The sequence below is a fragment of the Diorhabda sublineata genome, chromosome 1 (genome assembly GCF_026230105.1).
Source record: "Diorhabda sublineata isolate icDioSubl1.1 chromosome 1, icDioSubl1.1, whole genome shotgun sequence".
In the NCBI taxonomy this organism is placed as follows: domain Eukaryota; kingdom Metazoa; phylum Arthropoda; class Insecta; order Coleoptera; family Chrysomelidae; genus Diorhabda; species Diorhabda sublineata.
Window position 1 is genome coordinate 11,120,024 of NC_079474.1, and position 22,434 is coordinate 11,142,457.

Consider the following 22,434-nt stretch of genomic DNA (forward strand, 5'->3'; position numbering starts at 1 on the left):
AATAACACTTTAAATTTAATTACATAAGGGGTGCGATTAATTTCACCTAGGGTGGTAATTTCAGGAATGTAATTGCTACATTTTTTGTGTCATCGTTTTTTTTGGTTATAATTCAATCAATTTTCAAACATTGTAAAAGTTACGGATTGCTAACCATTGGGTATGAGCCGTCCCTGACCTTTAGAAAATATGTAGATGTCACGTTACCTCCGATGTACATAAAAGATTTACTATCAATATTGTATTCTAGGTATAATTTCTTTTTAAATAACAAAAATATAACAAAATTTTCAAAAAAGTAATCCCAATCTGGGTATTTTTATCTTTTCTTTCTGGAAGACATGCTCACCGGTGGATTACTAGGAATAGCAATCAAAACTTGAAATTGCCTTCCCATCAAGTTTAATTACTCATTAAGTGACATCTTTTTTTATCGTCGGTTGTCGTTGAATTCTTTTTATTGGCTGTTATAATGAGCACTCAATTTTTCCACGAGATCAGTGCTCCAATTGGGAATAAGGGAGAAGAAGAAAATATACGGAAACTGATTGATCAGTGGCGTTGCAGCTTTTTTTGTTTTGGTCGATTCTTCTCGAATCATAGCTGCATGAATTATGATCGGAAATAATTTTCAGTCTCACAGATGACGATGAAAGTTAACCACAAAGAAAAAAATAAAGTCGGTAATTGAAATTTAGAAAAAGAAAATAAAAGATTCAGTCCTGTATATTCCCTATAAGGGGGTAATAAAAAGCATTTTTTTCTTACACATTTCCTAAATAAAATACGTACTACCACTGCTATCTGTTTCATTTTACATAAAGTACCTGAATTAGGGTGACTAGTGCGAAAAGTAATATTAGGGAGAGCGTGTAGGCTTTCTAAAAGAGGCTATAAAAACAACAATAAACCGACAACATCGCACAATAAACGCCAAATCTAGAAAGATAAGAGCTAAAAGGGAGTACGTCATTATTTTGTGACGAGCTGTATAAAAACAAAAAAGGAAAATATTTTCTACTACTTCAAATTTTTTAAAAATGTATAGAAACAGGTTCATATTAAAGTTAAAAATAATATTAATCATTTAAACACAATTTCTATTCATAATATAATAAATAATTTGCTAATAACCTCTAAATAAAGCAAATAGATTCTAATTTAACATACTATATAGCGAATTATAAATTAAAACATCTTTATTAAATATATTTTATTCAAATATTAGTACTAACTACGGACCTGTCCCCTATAAAATTCTCGATAAAGTAATTTACCGTAGAGATATTCTAACCTTACTTTTCGTAAGATTAAAGTTTGCCTGTATTGATTTCACGAGCACGTTATATCTACGACAGAATGTAATATTTGCAGTCGCAAAACTGACATATTATTTTGATTAAGCAACCGAAAGGTACCGAACAAATTATCGTTTTTCTTCGGACGAACATGACCTTTTACGAAGAAATAATTTGTTTTATTTTAATTTTTCGAACGATTTGTTTGGAGTTTCTTTTATTTTGAACGTCAAAATTGTAAATTATAAAACAAAATTTTTGTTTCTATTTTGGTTACATAAGTTTAATGCACCGTGGTAATAAAAATAACTCATGACTCAACATGTTGTCTCCGTATTCAAAATTAGTGAAATATTTAATTTTAAACTATCTCATATAAAAACAAGTGTCTATGAATTTATAAAAAAATTCTTTGTTTACTAAATACAAATATGAATCCTATAAATTCCGTTCGTATACATACACAGATCAACTTTTTTTATATAAAAAAAAGAAGTGGTCTGATGAATTTACATTTATCAGCAGAAGAAGATTCATTAACTTGATTTATAACCATGGAACTATTTTCGAATCGATAATTAACAGTGGCCCAGATAAATATTACGCTCAATGTCCGATTTACGTAGTTCAAGATTCCTTTAACCAACATTTCGAATTAAAATCACGTGTCATCGAGTAATAAACATTCTAATACGAGGAACATACGTTATTTAAAGAAAAATTTATATAAATAAAACAAAATTTTCATTCTATTTATTTTACTTTTTAAGTACATAATTACCTAATTTAAATATATTTACGTTCAAATATTTATTTAACAAGCTTCCTTTGGAATCACGGGAAGTTTGTGGCCGACATTTTGCAATCTAGGATGTTACCAGGAGGCTTTTAAAAGTTTTAATATTCAAAAATTGTGAAAAGTCTAATAGTGATTGTATTTTAGAGAAGAATATGTTGATTTTATTACCGTTTAATACTTGACATTAGAATAAAGATTTATCAAGAAAATTCATAATAATATTAATAAAGAAATCTTTTTATATATTTATTGTTGCTCATATTTCTTCTTCACTTTTCTAACAACGTAATCTTATATTCTACTTTCGTACCTGTCTAGTTTAGAACTATAGTTTATCGTTTTCGAAGTTCAAGACCAATAATTGAATTGTTGACTTCCGTATGTAAAAAAATTGAATAAATAAAAACATGAACAACATTAGAATTAAATTCAATGATTAGGAAAATCGATATGAAAATAATCGTTCTCAAAATAGTCCTCTTATTCTTCAATTTAAATTAGAATATCCCTTCCAATATACACGAAAAAACATTTTTATAAAAACTTGTTCCATAATTATAGTTTGACCCTCGTATTTATCCAAGGTGGCATCCGAAATGTTTATGACGTCACTCATGGCAAACTGCGCTCTACATGGTAAATTAAGAGTGACCACAGTGAGTGAATGCTAGTCGCGGAATCGTGTTCTGTTAACAATAATTAAAACTTTGTGTTTTTAAATAGTGTATAGTGTTTAATAAAGGATTTTTTTTCACTATAAGGTAACTATCTTTTCGTTAATATCATGAAAATTCTTTAGATTGAACGTTAATAATTCGCAAATGAAACTTGAGTTATTTATAGAACGTCGTTTCCAAGAATTAAAACAAAAACTAAACGTTTGCTTATATTCAATTTTAAACATATGAGGTTTTGAAACTAATTTAAATTTTGTATTTGAAAAACTGGTATTTACTTTTAAATAGTATTATTAACAAACTATATCTTATTAGTATTAATAATAATATTTTTCTATATTGATACATTAATAATCACACAAATGATAAATTAAAACCATACATACATTGTTTATATTAATAAAAAAAGATATACAATTTTTTTATTGAGAACTGGCAACCCTGGTGTGGTCAGATATATCAGTGCCATCTTGAATTTAAGCGATGAACAAAAACATTCAACTAATATAATGTTTTTGGTTAGTAATTTGTTATTATTTTATATAAATTTCGTAATATAAATATTATTAATCATATATTCTCAGTTTCGTGCTGATTTATATATTTAATCTTATTTTTTCATACAAATTGAAACCAATAGATACCTCTGTTAATTCACAGCTTTTATTCACTTTAATAAATAGTTTAATGGTGTAATAACAACTATATAAACACATTGATAAACAAAATGGTTAAATACATTTTGTTATTGTGACTCTTATATCATTTTTGCTCCTTTTAGTTTCAGATTCATGTCGTAAGAATGAATTATTCCACACTACTTGTCATTTTCGGTTATTTTGGCGTCGTACGTTCGTTTACAAGTGAGTAATTTACTTTAATGAAAATTTAATTAATTATAAAAATATTACAACAATATAAGGAATTATTTATCATTAAAATTAAATGTTTATCACAGAATATGGTAGAAATTGTCAAGATATAGGGTGTCCCAGTACTCAAGAATGTGTTATGAAAACAGACCCCTGTAGTTTTTATAGTAGACAAGGAGAATGTGGTTCGTAAGTATTTCAACAAAAATATTAGTGCTTACGAAATATACAGTGTGAATTTCGAAAAAAAATTTATTTTAAGTCACACTTTTATCAATCACGCGTTTACGAGGGTCGATGGATATTTTATTGCCAAAAATTTATTGGAAATTCAATTTTGTTAGATGATTTGATTTAATGACAGAATTTTTTTGCAAGATATACAATATTGATAGAAATAATCGAGTTTTTAAATGATTGTATACGAAAAAATGTTTTGAAATAGTATACTGCACAGTAATAAACTTATACGGGGGAAAGTAGATATTTTTTCATCAAAATTTCTTCGGGGGACAAATTTTTTTGTTACATCAGTGACGTAATTGTGTTTTTCCCGAAATAATGATGGAAATAACTAAATTTTTTGATAATATAAAAAAAATGTTTCAAAATACCATCTTCCGCGGTAATATGCCTATACGGGGTGTGTGGTGCATATTTTTTTGTCAAAATTTCTTCGAGAAATTAAATTTTTTTTAGATGATTTGATTTAATGACAGAATTTATTTTTTTTGCAAAATATACAATGTTGAATAGAAATTACCGAGTTTTTGAATGATTGTATACGAAAAAATGTTTTGAAATAGTATACTGCACAGTAATAAACTTATACGGGGGAAAGTAGATATTTTTTCATCAAAATTTCTTCGGGGGACAAAATTTTTTGTTAAATTAGTGAGGTTATTGTGTTTTTCCCGAAATAATGATGGAAATAACTAAATTTTTTGATAATTAAAAAAAAAATGTTTCAAAATACCATCTTCCGCGGTAATATGCCTATACGGGGTGTGTGGTGCATATTTTTTTGTCAAAAATTCTTCGAGAAATTAAATTTTTTTTAGATGATTTGATTTAATGACAGAATTTATTTTTTTTTGCAAAATATACAATGTTGAATAGAAATTACCGAGTTTTTGTATGATTGTATACGAAAAAATGTTTTGAAATAGTATACTGCACAGTAATAAACTTATACGGGGGAAAGTAGATATTTTTTCATCAAAATTACTTCGGGGGACAAATTTTTTTGTTACATCAGTGACGTAATTGTGTTTTTCCCGAAATAATGATGGAAATAACTAAATTTTTTAATAATATTATAAAAAAAATGTTTCAAAATACCATCTTCCGCGGTAATATGCCTATACGGGGTATGTGGTGCATATTTTTTTGTCAAAAATTCTTCGAGAAATTAAATTTTTTTTAGATGATTTGATTTAATGACAGAATTTATTTTTTTTTGCAAAATATACAATGTTGAATAGAAATTACCGAGTTTTTGAATGATTGTATACGAAAAAATGTTTTGAAATAGTATACTGCACAGTAATAAACTTATACGGGGGAATGTAGATATTTTTTCATCAAAATTTCTTCGGGGGACAAAATTTTTTGTTAAATTAGTGAAGTTGTGTTTTTCCCGAAATAATGATGAAATAACTAAATTTTTTAATAATATTATAAAAAAAATGTTTCAAAATACCATCTTTCGCGGTAATATGCCTATACGGGGTGTGTGGTGCATATTTTTTTGTCAAACATCTTCGAGAAATTAAATTTTTTTTAGATGATGTGATTTAATGACAGAATTTATTTTTTTTTGCAAAATATACAATGTTGAATAGAAATTACCGAGTTTTTGAATGATTGTATACGAAAAAATGTTTTGAAATAGTATACTGCACAGTAATAAACTTATACGGGGGAAAGTAGATATTTTTTCATCAAAATTTCTTCGGGGGACAAAATTTTTTGTTAAATTAGTGACGTTATTGTGTTTTTCCCGAAATAATGATGGAAATAACTAAATTTTTTGATAATATTATAAAAAAAATGTTTCAAAATACCATCTTCCGCGGTAATATGCCTATACGGGGTGTGTGGTGCATATTTTTTTGTCAAAAATTCTTCGAGAAATTAAATTTTTTTTAGATGATTTGATTTAATGACAGAATTTATTTTTTTTTGCAAAATATACAATGTTAAATAGAAATTACCGAGTTTTTGAATGATTGTATACGAAAAAATGTTTTGAAATAGTATACTGCACAGTAATAAACTTATACGGGGGAAAGTAGATATTTTTTCATCAAAATTTCTTCGGGGGACAAAATTTTTTGTTAAATTAGTGACGTTATTGTGTTTTTCCCGAAATAATGATAGAAATAACTAAATTTTTTGATAATATTATAAAAAAAATGTTTCAAAATACCATCTTCCGCGGTAATATGCCTATACGGGGTGTGTGGTGCATATTTTTTTGTCAAAAATTCTTCGAGAAATAAAATTTTTTTTAGATGATTTGATTTAATGACAGAATTTATTTTTTTTTGCAAAATATACAATGTTGAATAGAAATTACCGAGTTTTTGAATGATTGTATACGAAAAAATGTTTTGAAATAGTATACTGCACAGTAATAAACTTATACGGGGGAAAGTAGATATTTTTTCATCAAAATTTATTCGGGGGACAAAATTTTTTGTTAAATTAGTGACGTTATTGTGTTTTTCCCGAAATAATGATAGAAATAACTAAATTTTTTGATAATATTATAAAAAAAATGTTTCAAAATACCATCTTCCGCGGTAATATGCCTATACGGGGTGTGTGGTGCATATTTTTTTGTCAAAAATTCTTCGAGAAATAAAATTTTTTTTAGATGATTTGATTTAATGACAGAATTTATTTTTTTTTGCAAAATATACAATGTTGAATAGAAATTACCGAGTTTTTGAATGATTGTATACGAAAAAATGTTTTGAAATAGTATACTGCACAGTAATAAACTTATACGGGGGAAAGTAGATATTTTTTCATCAAAATTTCTTCGGGGGACAAAATTTTTTGTTAAATTAGTGACGTTATTGTGTTTTTTCCCGAAATAATGATGGAAATAACTAAATTTTTTGATAATATTATAAAAAAAATGTTTCAAAATACCATCTTCCGCGGTAATATGCCTATACGGGGTGTGTGGTGCATATTTTTTTGTCAAAATTTCTTCGAGAAATTAAATTTTTTTAGATGATTTGATTTAATGACAGAATTTATTTTTTTTTGCAAAATATACAATGTTAAATAGAAATTACCGAGTTTTTAAATGATTGTATACGAAAAAATGTTTTGAAATAGTATACTGCACAGTAATAAACTTATACGGGGGAAAGTAGATATTTTTTCATCAAAATTACTTCGGGGGACAAATTTTTTTGTTACATCAGTGACGTAATTGTGTTTTTCCCGAAATAATGATGGAAATAACTAAATTTTTTAATAATATTATAAAAAAAATGTTTCAAAATACCATCTTCCGCGGTAATATGCCTATACGGGGTATGTGGTGCATATTTTTTTTTCAAAAATTCTTCGTGAAATTAAATTTTTTTTAGATGATTTGATTTAATGACAGAATTTATTTTTTTTTTGCAAAATATACAATGTTGAATAGAAATTACCGAGTTTTTGAATGATTGTATACGAAAAAATGTTTTGAAATAGTATACTGCACAGTAATAAACTTATACGGGGGAAAGTAGATATTTTTTCATCAAAATTTCTTCGGGGGACAAAATTTTTTGTTAAATTAGTGACGTTATTGTGTTTTTCCCGAAATAATGATAGAAATAACTAAATTTTTTGATAATATTATAAAAAAAATGTTTCAAAATACCATCTTCCGCGGTAATATGCCTATACGGGGTGTGTGGTGCATATTTTTTTGTCAAAAATTCTTCGAGAAATTAAATTTTTTTTAGATGATTTGATTTAATGACAGAATTTATTTTTTTTTGCAAAATATACAATGTTGAATAGAAATTACCGAGTTTTTGAATGATTGTATACGAAAAAATGTTTTGAAATAGTATACTGCACAGTAATAAACTTATACGGGGGAAAGTAGATATTTTTTCATCAAAATTTCTTCGGGGGACAAAATTTTTTGTTAAATTAGTGAAGTTGTGTTTTTCCCGAAATAATGATGAAATAACTAAATTTTTTAATAATATTATAAAAAAAATGTTTCAAAATACCATCTTTCGCGGTAATATGCCTATACGGGGTGTGTGGTGCATATTTTTTTGTCAAAAATTCTTCGAGAAATTAAATTTTTTTTAGATGATTTGATTTAATGACAGAATTTATTTTTTTTTGCAAAATATACAATGTTGAATAGAAATTACCGAGTTTTTGAATGATTGTATACGAAAAAATGTTTTGAAATAGTATACTGCACAGTAATAAACTTATACGGGGGAAAGTAGATATTTTTTCATCAAAATTTCTTCGGGGGACAAAATTTTTTGTTAAATTAGTGACGTTATTGTGTTTTTCCCGAAATAATGATGGAAATAACTAAATTTTTTGATAATATTATAAAAAAAATGTTTCAAAATACCATCTTCCGCGGTAATATGCCTATACGGGGTGTGTGGTGCATATTTTTTTGTCAAAATTTCTTCGAGAAATTAAATTTTTTTAGATGATTTGATTTAATGACAGAATTTATTTTTTTTTTGCAAAATATACAATGTTAAATAGAAATTACCGAGTTTTTAAATGATTGTATACGAAAAAATGTTTTGAAATAGTATACTGCACAGTAATAAACTTATACGGGGGAAAGTAGATATTTTTTCATCAAAATTACTTCGGGGGACAAATTTTTTTGTTACATCAGTGACGTAATTGTGTTTTTCCCGAAATAATGATGGAAATAACTAAATTTTTTGATAATTAAAAAAAAAATGTTTCAAAATACCATCTTCCGCGGTAATATGCCTATACGGGGTGTGTGGTGCATATTTTTTTGTCAAAAATTCTTCGAGAAATTAAATTTTTTTTAGATGATTTGATTTAATGACAGAATTTATTTTTTTTTGCAAAATATACAATGTTGAATAGAAATTACCGAGTTTTTGAATGATTGTATACGAAAAAATGTTTTGAAATAGTATACTGCACAGTAATAAACTTATACGGGGGAAAGTAGATATTTTTTCATCAAAATTTCTTCGGGGGACAAAATTTTTTGTTAAATTAGTGAAGTTGTGTTTTTCCCGAAATAATGATGAAATAACTAAATTTTTTAATAATATTATAAAAAAAAATGTTTCAAAATACCATCTTTCGCGGTAATATGCCTATACGGGGTGTGTGGTGCATATTTTTTTGTCAAACATCTTCGAGAAATTAAATTTTTTTTAGATGATGTGATTTAATAACAGAATTTATTTTTTTTACAACATATACAATGTTGAATAGAAATAATCGAGTTTTTAAACGATTGTATAGTAATAAACGTATACGGGGGAAAGTAGATAGATATTTTCTTATCAAAATTTCATCAGGGGAAATTTTTTTTGTTAAATCAGTGACGTAATTGTGTTTTTCACACAATAATAATGGAAATAACTAAATTTTTTTATAATACTATAAAAAAAATGTTTCAAAATACCATAAAATAATTTTTCCTCAAATACAGAGGTCGACATAAGTCAGGCAACGCTCTCGAAAAAACGTCAGAGGTCCGGCAACGCTTGTAAGTCTGGCAACGCTGTCGAAAAAGATTAAAACGAAACTTGTTTGTACTTCGGACAGTTCTTTGTAATGATAACACGTGCTTGTCAATCAGACGTTTTTTTAGAATGATTAACCCATACAAGTTCACGCTTCAAGGAAGAGTTTTTTTTGTTACGAAACTGTATTTCCCGAATGTCAACAACAATTTCTAAAATCGCCGCTAGCAAAATCGTTCAACAGTGTGGAAGACGTACTAGAAATTTTAAAAAACGGGCTCTGTTGCCGACGCTCCGCGTTCTGGACGATCGTTGTCCGTAAGAACTAAAGAACACATGGAAAATGGGGTTAGTTGAGCAGCCGAACCAATCTATCGAATTTACCATCCACGCACTTTACTGAAGACGATCACTGGAACAATCAGAATCCTCACGTCTTCATTGAAGAAGAATTAGCGTTACGTGAAGGGCCAAAGTTATCTGGAAATGCTCAAAGATCTAAGAGGGCAAATGGACAAAGATCCAACACAACGCAAAAAAGCGTCAATTCGTGCATGATGGAGCTTTTTGGATAGACAGACGAGGATTCGTTGAGTGGCCTTTACGGTTATGTGACCTGACACCCTGTGATTTATTCTTGTGGGGTCTTCTCAAGGACCGTTTGTTGCGCAAGAAGACCACGCGCCCTTCGAACTGCAATTGAAGAAGAATTTGAATCTCTTTGAACACAGTTTTCCTCTTAATGCAAATTTTTTGCCTGACTTATGCCGACGTCTGTATATGGAAGTAGATCTAATTTTTTTATAGATATCCGACATGCGAAAGGAAAGCAAACGCTATAAGGACATGTAAAACGCATGTTTGTCCCCCTACGCAAGTTTGCCAAATGGATGGGGATACACCGAAATGTGTTGAAAATGCCAATAAAGGTAAACACCATAAAAATTCATATGAAACGTGTACAATTCGTAAAATAATTAATTTTAAAATCGCATTTCAAATTTGCGAAAGCGAAGTTTCGAAAACCACGTTATCATCCTCGGAGATCGAACAAAAACTGAAGATGTTGTAACTTGTCCGAAACGTTAATTTATCGACAAAATATTTCTACGATAATTAAACGTATTTTATATTGAATTATAATATTTTCTGACAGCTGGCCATGTAGGATATGCCACTAGTGGGAATACTAATTATTTATCACAAAATTCAAACAGCAATGGTGGTAATTTGTACCCGCATATTCCGAAGAGCGAAACTACCCCAAGACCCAACATAAATCGACCTGGTAAGTCTATAAAAAGTTGGGTTATGTCGAGAAAAAAATTCATTTGTGCTGCGTACCTCGCTTACGAGGGTTAATCGAAATATTGCATTTAACACAACTTACAGTCAATTCAGGTGGTTACCAAGGAGGTCGCATTGGTTCTGGTTATCCCGGAGGACAAGTAGGTTCTGGTTATCCCGGGGGACAAGTGGGTTCTGGTTATCCCGGTGGACAAGTGGGTTCTGGTTATCCCGGGGGACAAATGGGTTCTGGTTATCCCGGTGGACAAGTGGGTTCTGGTTATCCTCAACAAGTAAATTACCCCCGACAGGCTTACCCCCAACAATCTGGTTACCCGCAACAAAGAAATTATCCCGGATATACCCAAGGTAAGTGTAAAACTGAAAATCACCCCAATTCTGATTTTTTTTTGTAAAATTTCTGATCTAAACAAGATAAAAGTGAAAAAGTACAAGATTGTCGTATTACGTTTTAAAATTAATTTGTGTAACTGATGGCTAATAATCAAAAGACTTTGAGACCCGTTATTAATCATAGTTTATCTATGATCTTCTATAGATAAACAAAAAAACAATTTAAAAATAACGTAAAATTTGGATTTCGCTTTTTTAAAAAAAAAATCATTGAATTATTCAATTTTCGGAAGAAATTTATTTATTCAGTGTTCAAGATATTTATTGACTTCACCCTGTAGCATTGTCATTAATTTTCTGGCTACATGTCAACCGAAACAACATTTTAAGACGAATTGACTCGTGTACTTTAAGATTTAAATATCAAATTTTTCAAAAAAAATTGATTGAAATATTGGCATTTTTAAAAGTTTTGTAAATTACTTATAATTTGGCCAAGGACGCTAATAGAACGAGAAGAAGAAGAATTAGACACCTCTAATCTAGTACAGGTTTTTTTATACAATTTTTTTTTTGAAGTTACTGTCAAAATAATCCAGACCATCGAAACACTAAAAAAGAAGAATTCCATACAAATCGTCCTTTAAAATTTGAATGTTAATTGTCAAACCAATAAAAAAAGAAGAATCGTGATGGTAATTGTCAAAATAATCGAGGTCGGCAATACACGAAAAAGAAGACTTTACAACAACTCGTTTCATAAAATTTGGAGGTTAATTGCTAAACTTATTAAACTATGAAAGCGTGGAAAAAGAAGAATTATGAAATAACCGACTAAATAGTTAATGTTAATAAAATACGAAAAAGAAGAATCCGGTACAACTCATATCAAATTTGGAGGTTAATGGTCAAACCAATTAAACTCTAAATAAAAAGGAGAATTGTGAGTTACCTGTCAAAATAATCGGGCTCAACGTTTTATAAAATTTGGATGTTAATTGCTAAAATTATTAAACTCTAAAAGGATAGAAAAAGAAGAATTGTGAAATGATCGCCTAAATAATCTAGGTCAATAAAAACGAAAAAGAAAAATCCGGCACAACTCCTCCTGTAAATTTTGGGAGTTAATTGTCAAACCAATTGAACTCTAAAAAAAGAAGATAAAGAATCGTAAGGTAACTATTAAAATAATGGCGGCCAACAATACACGAAAAAGAAGAAGACTTTACTACAACTCGTTTTATAAAATATGGGAGTTGAAAAAAATGAATTAGTCACAACTAATCTTGTACTTGGTATTTTTGTGAACTTGAAAAAGGCCAAAAATGGATAAAAAAGAAGATCTTGTATAGCGTTTTTAAAAGAATATCTGTCAATTTTGTCGTAAACGGTAAAATAATAAAATAAAACCATGCCAATAATAAACAAGAAGAGGAAGGGACGACTCATAATTTCCAATTTGTCTACGATTTTCTAACGATAGATGTTTTTGTGTTTGAATGTTTTTTATACGTTTTACAGGTGCCCCAACACAAAACGGTTACCAACAATATGGAGGTTATCCACAACAAAATTATGCGCAGAATCAAAAATCTTATTCACAATCGAGCGGAAGCTCCGTTTCTGACAAAATCACCAACGGACTAAAATCAATAGGTACTGAAATTATCCAAAAAGCCCTATCTAAAGCATTCTCAAAATAATGAAAAAAAAAAAATATTTCCAACAATACAAAAAATTATTTAAAATTATGATTCATTTTATCAAACAAAACGGAAATATAGTTATTATATGATTATAATTACCTAAAACACCCTATAGATTTACTTCTATATAAAATTGTAGAATCCTCATATACGGGTAATCGAATAAAGTTTCGTGAGAAAAAATATTGTGGAACCCTCGTATACTGTTCATCAAATAAAATATTTTTCAAGTTTCCTTAAAAGACCGACTCCTAACTAATCACTCTGTATATATTCTACATATTTCATTAACTTCATAATAAAAACTTTTGAAAAAATTGTGGAACTTTCGTATACCAATAATCGAATAAAATATTTTTCCGGTTTCTTAAAAGAATCGATTTCTTAGTAGTCGCCCTGTATATATTCGAGAAATTTTGATTTACTTCTGAATAGAAAATTTTTAAAACATTGTGGAACCCTCGTATACCGATAATCGAATATAATATTTTCCAAGTTTCTTTATAAAAATCGACTTCCATGTAATCACTCTGTATATAATCCAAATGTTTCGATTTACTTCAAAATAGATATTTGAAAAAATTGTGGAACCCTCGTATAAAAATTATAAATACTTTTTAAGTTTAACTTCTATGTGATCACTCTGTATATATTCGAGATAATCCGTTTGGGGTTTCGTTTTTTTCCGTCTATATACGAGGGTTGAATATAAAATATCTTTGAGAAGAAGACAATAACTGTATTCCGTTTTGGTCTGATAAAAAAATTATATTTAATAAACAGAAATATTTGTTTCAGGGCTATTCTGTATTATATTGACTAATTTTTATACGAAATTAATTAGTTATTAAAAAAATGTATTAAAAATATACCTGGACCTGAGAAATTTTTCGATGTAAGTAGGTTACTTGTTGTGTACGACGCTTTAGGTGGTAGTTTCGCACTTTTTTTATTTCGTTTTAGCAGAATAGCCCTATTACATGGCAATAAACACGTAATCAAACCCGGCTTTTAAATTTTTCCCCTCGTATCTTTTTTCCGTCTCCTACACTATTACAATAACCTATTTATATTTAATACCCCCTGTATTTTAGTCAATCTACTAACATTTGTTCTTCAGTTTTGTGATTTTTTTTATTTTCAACCCTTATCTTATTGTGTTTTTTTTTCTTCAAGGTGGATTTTTTAAAAAACTGGGTATCAACTAAAAGGAAACAAATAAAGCGTTATAATATGCAAATAGTTCTCGTTTAATATTTTTTTTTTTATTTTGTATAACAGAATTTTATTGTTTATATACGTAACCAAATAAATTTATTATTTATTTGCGTCGTTTCACTTTGTGCTGAACAATATGTCCCCCATTTCAGGATAAAATGAAATGTGCATTCCATTTTCTCATTAATGGCAGTTTTTGAGGGTTATAAAACCATAGAAGTTTCATAGATGTCAGTTTATTTCCCAATTCAGCTGTTCCATGTCGTAATTGAACTGTTAGATATTTAAAAAAGAAGAATAATTATAATCCTATAGTTCTAAATAATATAAAAATGGCTTTCGTTGATATTGAATATATAGTTTAGTTTATGAAACCAAACGACTTGAATTATTTTCCACTCGAGTTGCTCTATATCGATTCAGAACTGCTCAAGTTTACAAAACCATAGAACTTGACATATAACAATTCAGATGTCAAAAAAGGAGAATTAGAACTCTATGCTTCAGAACTTCCTTCTACGATGACGTACGATACGAATTATGTATTTATTTTCATTTCGTTATTAATATAAATTATTTAATTCGAAATATTTACAATTCGATTGAATTTACATTCACTTAGGAATCGAAAAAAGTTTCACAACTTTTAATACAATAAAATTAGACCGAATAACCCTAATAGCCGAGACTATTTGAATAATAAAAAAGAGGATATGGTCTATAGGATGCCAACTATTAGTTTTCCTTTTACGACGCTTTCTCTTACCGATATATATTCTGTGGTAATACAAATTATAAATTAAGACAGTAAATGTCATTATAATATATCGTTAGGTTGTATAATAATGTATCTGTCTCTAATAAAACAACAATATCATATAACTAGAAATAGAATACATAACGAAGACCAAGATGGAGGAATACCACAAAATTATTCTTCTAAAAATTTAGTCCAGTCGCTGGTGGTTGGAAGACAAATATCAGCTGCTGCAACAAATGGCGGATATAGCTGCGATTTCGGTTCCTTAAAATATTTTCTATTGTGTGGATTAGGAGGAATTTTATCCTGTGGGATAACACACACAATGGTAGTACCTTTAGATTTAGTAAAATGCAGAATGCAAGTTGATCCTAAGAAATATCTAAATATTTCTAACGGTTTCAAGATTACCGTGGAAGAGGAAGGAATGAGAGGTTTAGCTAAGGGGTGGGCGCCGACTTTTTTCGGATATTCAGCCCAAGGTATGTTCAAATTTGGTTTGTACGAAGTATTCAAAGTATTATACTCGGGAGTGCTCGGTGAAGAATACGCTTATTTATACAGAACGTGGTTATACTTAGGAGCCTCCGCCACCGCCGAATTTTTCGCCGATGTAGCACTATCTCCAATGGAAGCAGTTAAAGTCAAAATACAAACTGTACCGGGTTATTCCAGTACGTTGAGGTCGGCGTTTCCCAGGATATACGTCGAAGAAGGCGTTAACGGTTTCTACAAGTCTTTGGTACCGTTATGGATGCGTCAAATCCCGTATACAATGATGAAGTTTGCTTGCTTCGAACGTACCCTCGAAATTCTTTATAAATACGTCGTACCGAAACCTAGAGAACTTTGCAGTAAACCTGAACAGTTGGTGGTTACTTTTGCCGCGGGTTACATAGCGGGTATTTTTTGCGCTGTCGTATCCCATCCAGCGGATACAGTCGTAAGCAAATTGAATCAAGCGAAAGGGTCTTCTTCGGGGGATGTTATAAAGCAATTAGGATTCGTCGGGTTGTGGAAGGGCTTAATTCCTAGAATTGTTATGATTGGTACGCTAACTGCCGCGCAATGGTTTATCTATGACGGTTTTAAAGTTGCATTAAGAATGCCGCGACCTCCCCCACCGGAAATGCCGGAGAGTCTTAAGAGGAAATTTAAAAAAGAAGATTAATAATCATTAAAATCATTTCTATACCATTAGTTTTATATTTGTTGTTATAGGCGTTAATAAATATGTAAAAAATAATTTTTATAATTAATCTATATGCTATACGATACATATTTACAAAAAAGAAATTTAGAAACATTAATTGACGAGTTATTTTAAAGTTGGCAATATACGAAATCATGAAATTCAAAAGAACGGAATATGTCATACACGAAACATCAATATTTAACCGTACGATATTTTGTTGGAACATAAAAAGGTAAGGACGAAAAGTGATTGTCAAAAATTTGTATTTCTAGATGGTTTTTCATAAAAAAATATAAAAAAAGGTTTTTATTTTTTTACTCCTATTGATAAATTCAGCTTGCAAACTATAATATAGTTGTTTATCAATGAAAAAGTAAATGAAATAAAAAAAATGAAAATATAGTTATTCGATTTTCCGTAATTTTACTACATTCTATTTATATAAAGTTTAAAACTTCAACCTAACTTGTAGTTATTGCTTTTCGAGCCTTTTTTGGTATTTTCTTTAAACTTCCCTTCGATAATATTCAATATTGCTCCCATTTTCATTCTAAACAAAATTGTACTTCAATAAAACACAATTATCAACAAACAATATTGAAAAAACAACCATTTAAACACAATTATTATTTAAAAAAAAACATTAAACAATAAAATAGACTCGAAAATCCTCATAAATACAAAAAAAACAAAAAGCACAAGGAATGTCACCAAAATATAAAAAGAGAGCTGAAATTCAATCGTATACAAATCAATTTAGACTAGAAGAAGAAAACAATCTCTATTTTAACTTTAATCATGTTCAAATTAGCGGCGCTAGATTTTTACGTAAATGATTATCACTAAACTCAAATAAAAATTGATGTAGAACCAATAATTTGTAAATTGTACAGTAAATTTCACAATACATATGTATAATATAAATCTACTTACTGACGAATGGAAATACCTTCGGGTTTGAACTTTTTATTATTTTCACACGTTTTCACTATACACATTGTTTCCACTAAAAAAAGATCACATAATAACTACAGCGTTCACTAACTGACACTTATAAACGAAAATAATCTGTGACCAAAACACAAGCACGTTGCCTCAGAAAAAAATTTTAAATACGAAATGCACTGAATCAGCTGTAACAACAAACACAACATGTTGCCAGTTGAGACATAATCAGCATTTCAACCTAAAATTATTAACTTTAAATATTGGTAGTATTTGTTTTAATACTACTTTATTAAAACAATCCCTATTTGGGACGAAATGCGTATGTTAACATAATTTGCTTGATAATCTGATCATTTTCACACACCCGCGCTATAATTTCATGACAACTGTTATTCATGAAAAAATCAAAATGGAGGCTACCGGCGATTCTCGATATTATTCTCCCTCTATATCAATACTAATGAACAAATCTAATTAGTAAAATCTCATTAAAAATAAAGATCAAATTTTATATATAAATGAATGTCAGGTAGAATTAAAAATCAATAATAGTTGAGATTATTACAATACAAAATTAAATCTATTTTAGCAGTTTTAAGGTACAGGCCACAAAACTAAGCGAAGAAAATCCCGCAGGTCCGTACTATAAAATTTCAACTGAAATATTGAGATATAGTTGCTTTGAATTTTTCGTACATCCAAGCGCGTATCCAGAGGAGGTCATGACCCCCCCCCTAAATCCTGATTAATTAACATGGTTTTTTGTTTCAAAGTCGATAAGGAATTCAGGTTTAAAGTAAAAATTGCGTAAAATTCGTAATTATGCTGTTAAAAACGTAATTAACTTATATTTTGTGGGTAAAAGGCTTAAAATGCAATGTCTTTAAGGGAGGACTCGTCCTAATACTAATGACCCCCCCCCCCCTTTGTCAAGACCCTGATCCGACATCAATAACGTAAATAAAGGAGAAAAAATAAAACAATAACAAAATTTCAATTTAATTTGAATAATAATAAAGCGAGTTTTACAAAACATGTATATAAACAAAATTCTGGTAATTATATTTGAAAATATCAATAATACAGGAAATACATATATAACTTGCATCGAGAGGCACATTTTTACAGCAACTATACTCAACTCAACCTCTTAATTTAGCCAGTTGAGCTTCAATATCATCATCACTCATCCCTTTAGCTTTAGAAGCTTCGCCTATTTTACCCTTCTCCGGCAAAGGAGCCCCAGCCATCTAATAAATCGAAAATAATGAAAAATACTGAAAAAAAATCTGTTATTAAAATTACCTTCCCACTAATTTCAATTCCTATTTCATCCAAAACTCGAGTTACAATGTTATCACTCTCTTCCTCGTCCCCAGATTCGGTTAACATATCATCCAGCGCGTCGTTAACTGAAGTATAAAAATTTTCACCTAAAATCACTGAAAACTATAAAAAATAACTCACCCATTTCATCCGTCATTTCCATTTTCATATTTTCCCTAGAAAACGCGTTAAGTGTAGAAGCTAATTCTTCAGGGTTAATTATTTTGTTCATGTCCGACATGGTTTTTCCTGCAGTGCCCATTGCTTCTGCCAACTTAACATTTGCTCCCATAGCTTTATTTTGAAAAGCGATCCCTTGAACTTTGCTGCCCGCAGTATAGGTTCTTTGTTTTTGTTTACGAAGTTGTACTAATTGCTTTGCTAATACCCTACATCCTTCAGAATCTCCTTGTTTGGCTAATTTTTTTATTTCCTGTTCCTTTAAGTAAAAACACCTAGTAAACTATGAAAGAATATCGCACGAAATATTTTATTTATTTACCAATTTCTGTTCTTCTCGTTCTAGCTGCCGACGATCTCTTTCGATATCTCTACCCACTTTTCGTAATTGTCTATCAGCTTCTCGTTGATCGTCTAACAATATAAACTAAAATTTCAAGCTTATTTTATTTAAATTAGTCGCACTTACCTTTTGGATCTGGTTTTGACCAAAAATTAAACATTTTCCTTATAAAATTATCTATATTATTAATTAATTATACAATAAAATCAACTATTACTCATACTTGTTTTTAGATAGATGTTTAATTTTGACAGTTATTTTCTACTTCTTTTTTAGTAATAAATTACTAGAAATTATATAATTTTCTTTTACTCCTTCTTAGACCTTTTTATTTGTTTTTCGAGATTATATATCTTGATTTTACGTCTGTTTCCATATAAAATCAGTTGTAAAGAGATCTAAAATTAAAAAAAAAGAAATCTATATTTTCAAGTAGTAAACGTGCCGTATTAGTTCTTGAACAATTTAAAATAAAAAAGAAGACGTCAGACAGTTATTTGTTTATACAATAATTTAAATAATGAAATTAGTTATAACATTAAATATAATAATTACAATGTTAATAAATAATGTTTATTGTTCAGCTGGTGACAATTCTCCATATTACCAAAGATGTGTAGAAAATTGTGAATTATTGAATTGTACAAGAGGTATTAAATTTTAGGTTATGCGAAAGTTTTTCGATAACTTTTACGTTGTTTTTAGACGGTAAAGAATTTCGTGAAAATAACCAACCGTTAATTAATAAATACACATTTTGGAATTGTCATCACGAATGCGAACACGAGTGTATGTGGAAAACCGTCGAAGCATTTCACGAACGTAACTGGAGAACTCCCCAATTTTACGGAAAAGTAAATACTTAATTTCCATTTCACAAGTTGTTATAGTAATTCTAATGTTTTTAGTGGCCTTTTATACGTGTATTAGGTATGCAAGAACCTGCTTCAGTAATTTTTTCTTTATTAAATGCTTTTGTTCATGTTAAAATGATAAAAAAATTTAGAAGAGAAGTGAGGTCGGATAGTCCTTTGATATGGTTGTGGCACGCCTTTTTCATAGTAAGTTTTTCGTTTTCATATATTATAAATACTTTACAAATATAATCACAACTTTAGGTTAGTGTTCATGCCTGGACGTGGTCAGCTATATTTCACTATCGCGATTTTCTTTTAACTGAAATTTTGGATTATGCTTGTGCTTTTTCTATGATTTTAATGAACTGCTATGTTATGACTATGAGGTAAGATAGTTCAAACATTGCTCTATAGTATTTAATATACGATTTTATAGGTTGTTGTATGATAAACTTCCTGTTTACATTTTATCTGGAATCACATTGATATTTCTACTTTTTTTGGTCAGTCATATTGGATATTTAAGTTTAGGACACATTGATTACGGTTATAATATTGAATTAAATATTGCTGTCGGTAAGTAAATCATTTTGTAATAAATGATTAAAAAAAGTACATTAGCATTGCTATGCTTTCAACATAGAATTTCTTCAATTTTAAAATGAAGTTTCAATTTTTTTGTGAAATTGTTTAGTTTTATTACTGAATTTGCATGAAATTGTACAAATTTGTGCATGAATTCAGTTTTATAACATGGAATTTCTGCATATATGCCATAAATTTCCATTATTTTTGAAAATTGTTTCATTTCATTACTGAATTTGCATGATTTGCATGAAATGGCACAAATTTATACATGAATTCATTTCTTTGACATGGAATTCCAACTATTTCAATATGAATTTTTGTATCCTTGGTGAAATTGCTCTATGAAATTCTGAAATTTGTCAAGAATTCTTTTTTAACTTATTAGATTATTCAATTTTTTTTACAACTTTCGATATTCTTCATGGTATTTTCCAATTTTATTAATAAATCTGATTTGTACCATGAAATTGCCCCATTTTGATCATTAATTTAAATGGATTTCATAAAATTGTGAAAATTTATGCATGAATTCTTTTTTTAGCATTGAATTTCCGCAATTTACAAACAAATTTCGATTTTTTTTCCACCGAATTGCTTCATTTGTTCAATGAATTGTTATTGTGATTGTTATTAATGGATTTGCTTCATTTTATTATCAAATTTGCAAGATTTTCATGAAATTGCAGGAATCTATTCATATATTCTGTTCTTTATCATGGAATTTTTTGAGTTTTAATATGAATTTCCATATGTAAGGTGCTTAATTAAATTAATAGATTTAAATAATTTCTATGAAATTGCACAAATCTACGTATGAATTGTAATTTTTAATCTAAATTTGTTTAATTAAGAAATTCTGATATTTCGTATGAAATTGCTTAAGATTATCAATTAATTTGATTTTTTTCATGAAATTTAATGAATTTGAATGATTTTCATGAAATTGTAAAAATCTGCGCAACAATTTAGTTTTTATCTTAAAATTTGCGCAACTTCAGAATAAAGTTTCATATGGAATTGCATTTAATAAATTTGAATGGAATTCCTTCATTTTATCAAAAAATTTAATTGAATTTAAAGGAATTCAACAAATCTACGCACAAACGTAGTTTTTATAATGAAATTTGCGCAATTTTAGTATGAATTTTCATATTTTGCTACCGTTAATCAATGAATTTGGGCGTTTTTCATGAAATTGCTTCATTTTATCAATAAATTTAATCGAATTTCATGTAATTTAAGGCAAGAACTTTTTTATAATAAAATTTCAGTTTCCATATTTTTCATGAAATTGCTGCATTTAATTAATGGATTCGATCGTTTTAATAGAATTGTCATAATATTCCAAGAAATTTGAATAAATTTCATGAAATTGAATAAATTTATGCATAAGTTTAGTTTTTTATAATAGAATAATTACAATTACACAAATTTGTGCATGAATTTAGTTTTAATGATCGAATTTCTTCAATTTATCCATAGTTTTTGCTAACTTACGAGGAATTGTATATCAATCAATCAATTTAACTTTTTCTCAAGAAATTCCACAAATTTTTGCATGAATTTAGTTTGGGAATTTTCTTAATCTATGCACAGAAATGCTCCGTTTAATTGATGAATTTGATTTTTTTATGACCTTTTGTTCCTACGCCCTTATTATTTTTATTATTTAGGTACTTTTACCGCATTATGTTGGTTCACTTGGTGTATATACAATAGATCAAATCAAAGATACGTGTGGAAATGTGCTATGTATTTAGCCCTATCCGGACTTGTATTGTTACTCGAATTAATAGATAGCCCCCCAATATTGTACATATTTGATTACCACTCATTGTGGCATCTTTCTACCGCGCCTCTAAATATATTCATCTATAGGTGAGTCACTATCTAAAATTTCATTCTAAGATACTAATTTTGTTGTTATCGTTTCCCAGTTTCGCTATCGACGATTGTAAATATTTGAGAAATGAAATGGGGGAGATTCCGAAGAAGATACCCTGAGGAATAGAGAAAAAATACAAGAAGTATAAACGAAGACTTATAAAATCGACTGGTTCTCTCAGAGCGATATCTTTCTATAAATAGAGAGTTTCAATAGTGAAAAAGGGGAAAAATAAAGTAGCTGATTGTAGTTAGTTTTGGATATTTAAGTAATTTATCAAAAATAATGTATAAATCATTCTTTTTATATAATAAAATCTAGTAGTACGCATTTTTTAACACTTGTATATATTTTGTAAATAAATTTTTTTATTTAAAAATGTGTTTTATTGAAATAAAAAACC

General features: G+C 28.7%; 5 protein-coding genes across 7 annotated transcripts in view; 3 read left to right on the forward strand and 2 right to left on the reverse strand.

Moving 5' to 3' along the window:
- LOC130447604 (voltage-dependent calcium channel gamma-5 subunit) overlaps positions 1 to 17,263 on the reverse strand; it is a 98,955-nt gene extending 81,692 nt beyond the window's left edge. Inside the window, exon 1 of the mRNA XM_056784550.1 lies at positions 16,838 to 17,263. The gene's annotated coding sequence lies outside the window, so the exon portion shown is untranslated. The remainder of the gene's footprint in view (positions 1 to 16,837) is intronic.
- LOC130447731 (TATA-binding protein-associated factor 2N) lies at positions 2,709 to 14,055 on the forward strand. 3 transcript variants are annotated; one of them, XM_056784832.1, is made up of 9 exons: positions 2,709 to 2,858; positions 3,556 to 3,637; positions 3,733 to 3,835; positions 10,192 to 10,313; positions 10,541 to 10,672; positions 10,777 to 11,040; positions 12,547 to 12,681; positions 13,530 to 13,626; positions 13,908 to 14,055. In XM_056784832.1, exons 2-8 carry the CDS (start codon positions 3,577 to 3,579, stop codon positions 13,580 to 13,582), a joined length of 870 nt encoding a protein of 289 aa, XP_056640810.1. In that variant the 5' UTR covers positions 2,709 to 2,858; positions 3,556 to 3,576; the 3' UTR covers positions 13,583 to 13,626; positions 13,908 to 14,055. The 3 variants fall into 3 exon arrangements, with proteins under 3 accessions (XP_056640810.1, XP_056640724.1, XP_056640888.1); XM_056784746.1 differs by having other exon boundaries at positions 13,530 to 14,055; XM_056784910.1 differs by lacking the exon at positions 13,530 to 13,626.
- LOC130447924 (phosphate carrier protein, mitochondrial-like) lies at positions 14,858 to 16,545 on the forward strand. The gene has a single exon (XM_056785011.1). The coding sequence runs from the start codon at positions 15,035 to 15,037 to the stop codon at positions 15,878 to 15,880; it is 846 nt and encodes a 281-aa protein (XP_056640989.1). The 5' UTR covers positions 14,858 to 15,034; the 3' UTR covers positions 15,881 to 16,545.
- A 564-nt stretch (positions 17,264 to 17,827) lies between the features above and the next one.
- Positions 17,828 to 18,961, reverse strand: LOC130453304 (charged multivesicular body protein 2b-B). Its single transcript, XM_056792970.1, has 5 exons — positions 18,828 to 18,961; positions 18,681 to 18,772; positions 18,320 to 18,617; positions 18,158 to 18,264; positions 17,828 to 18,102 (listed from the first exon to the last, which is right to left on the reverse strand). Exons 1-5 carry the CDS (start codon positions 18,859 to 18,861, stop codon positions 17,995 to 17,997), a joined length of 639 nt encoding a protein of 212 aa, XP_056648948.1. The 5' UTR covers positions 18,862 to 18,961; the 3' UTR covers positions 17,828 to 17,994.
- A 198-nt stretch (positions 18,962 to 19,159) lies between these two features.
- On the forward strand, positions 19,160 to 22,410 carry LOC130453313 (post-GPI attachment to proteins factor 3). The gene is made up of 7 exons (XM_056792982.1): positions 19,160 to 19,351; positions 19,407 to 19,555; positions 19,610 to 19,762; positions 19,820 to 19,944; positions 19,995 to 20,134; positions 21,820 to 22,024; positions 22,084 to 22,410. Exons 1-7 carry the CDS (start codon positions 19,222 to 19,224, stop codon positions 22,148 to 22,150), a joined length of 969 nt encoding a protein of 322 aa, XP_056648960.1. The 5' UTR covers positions 19,160 to 19,221; the 3' UTR covers positions 22,151 to 22,410.
- The last annotated feature ends 24 nt before the right edge of the window (positions 22,411 to 22,434 follow it).

Bases quoted from the DNA above. Each gene is read 5' to 3' on its own strand.
- LOC130447731 (XM_056784746.1), top strand. From the start codon at position 3,577: ATGAATTATTCCACACTACTTGTCATTTTCGGTTATTTTGGCGTCGTA. The intron at 3,836-10,191 runs GTAAGTATTTCA...ATTTTTTTATAG, and splicing joins AGACAAGGAGAATGTGGTTC to ATATCCGACATGCGAAAGGA. The intron at 12,682-13,529 runs GTACTGAAATTA...TATTTGTTTCAG, and splicing joins CAACGGACTAAAATCAATAG to GGCTATTCTGTATTATATTG.
- LOC130447924 (XM_056785011.1), top strand. From the start codon at position 15,035: ATGGTAGTACCTTTAGATTTAGTAAAATGCAGAATGCAAGTTGATCCT.
- LOC130453304 (XM_056792970.1), bottom strand. From the start codon at position 18,861: ATGTTTAATTTTTGGTCAAAACCAGATCCAAAAG. The intron at 18,773-18,827 runs GTAAGTGCGACT...TTATATTGTTAG, and splicing joins GTCAAAACCAGATCCAAAAG to ACGATCAACGAGAAGCTGAT. The intron at 18,265-18,319 runs GTGAGTTATTTT...TTTATACTTCAG, and splicing joins GGAAATGACGGATGAAATGG to TTAACGACGCGCTGGATGAT.
- LOC130453313 (XM_056792982.1), top strand. From the start codon at position 19,222: ATGAAATTAGTTATAACATTAAATATAATAATTACAATGTTAATAAAT. The intron at 19,763-19,819 runs GTAAGTTTTTCG...TCACAACTTTAG, and splicing joins TGTGGCACGCCTTTTTCATA to GTTAGTGTTCATGCCTGGAC. The intron at 19,945-19,994 runs GTAAGATAGTTC...ACGATTTTATAG, and splicing joins TGCTATGTTATGACTATGAG to GTTGTTGTATGATAAACTTC.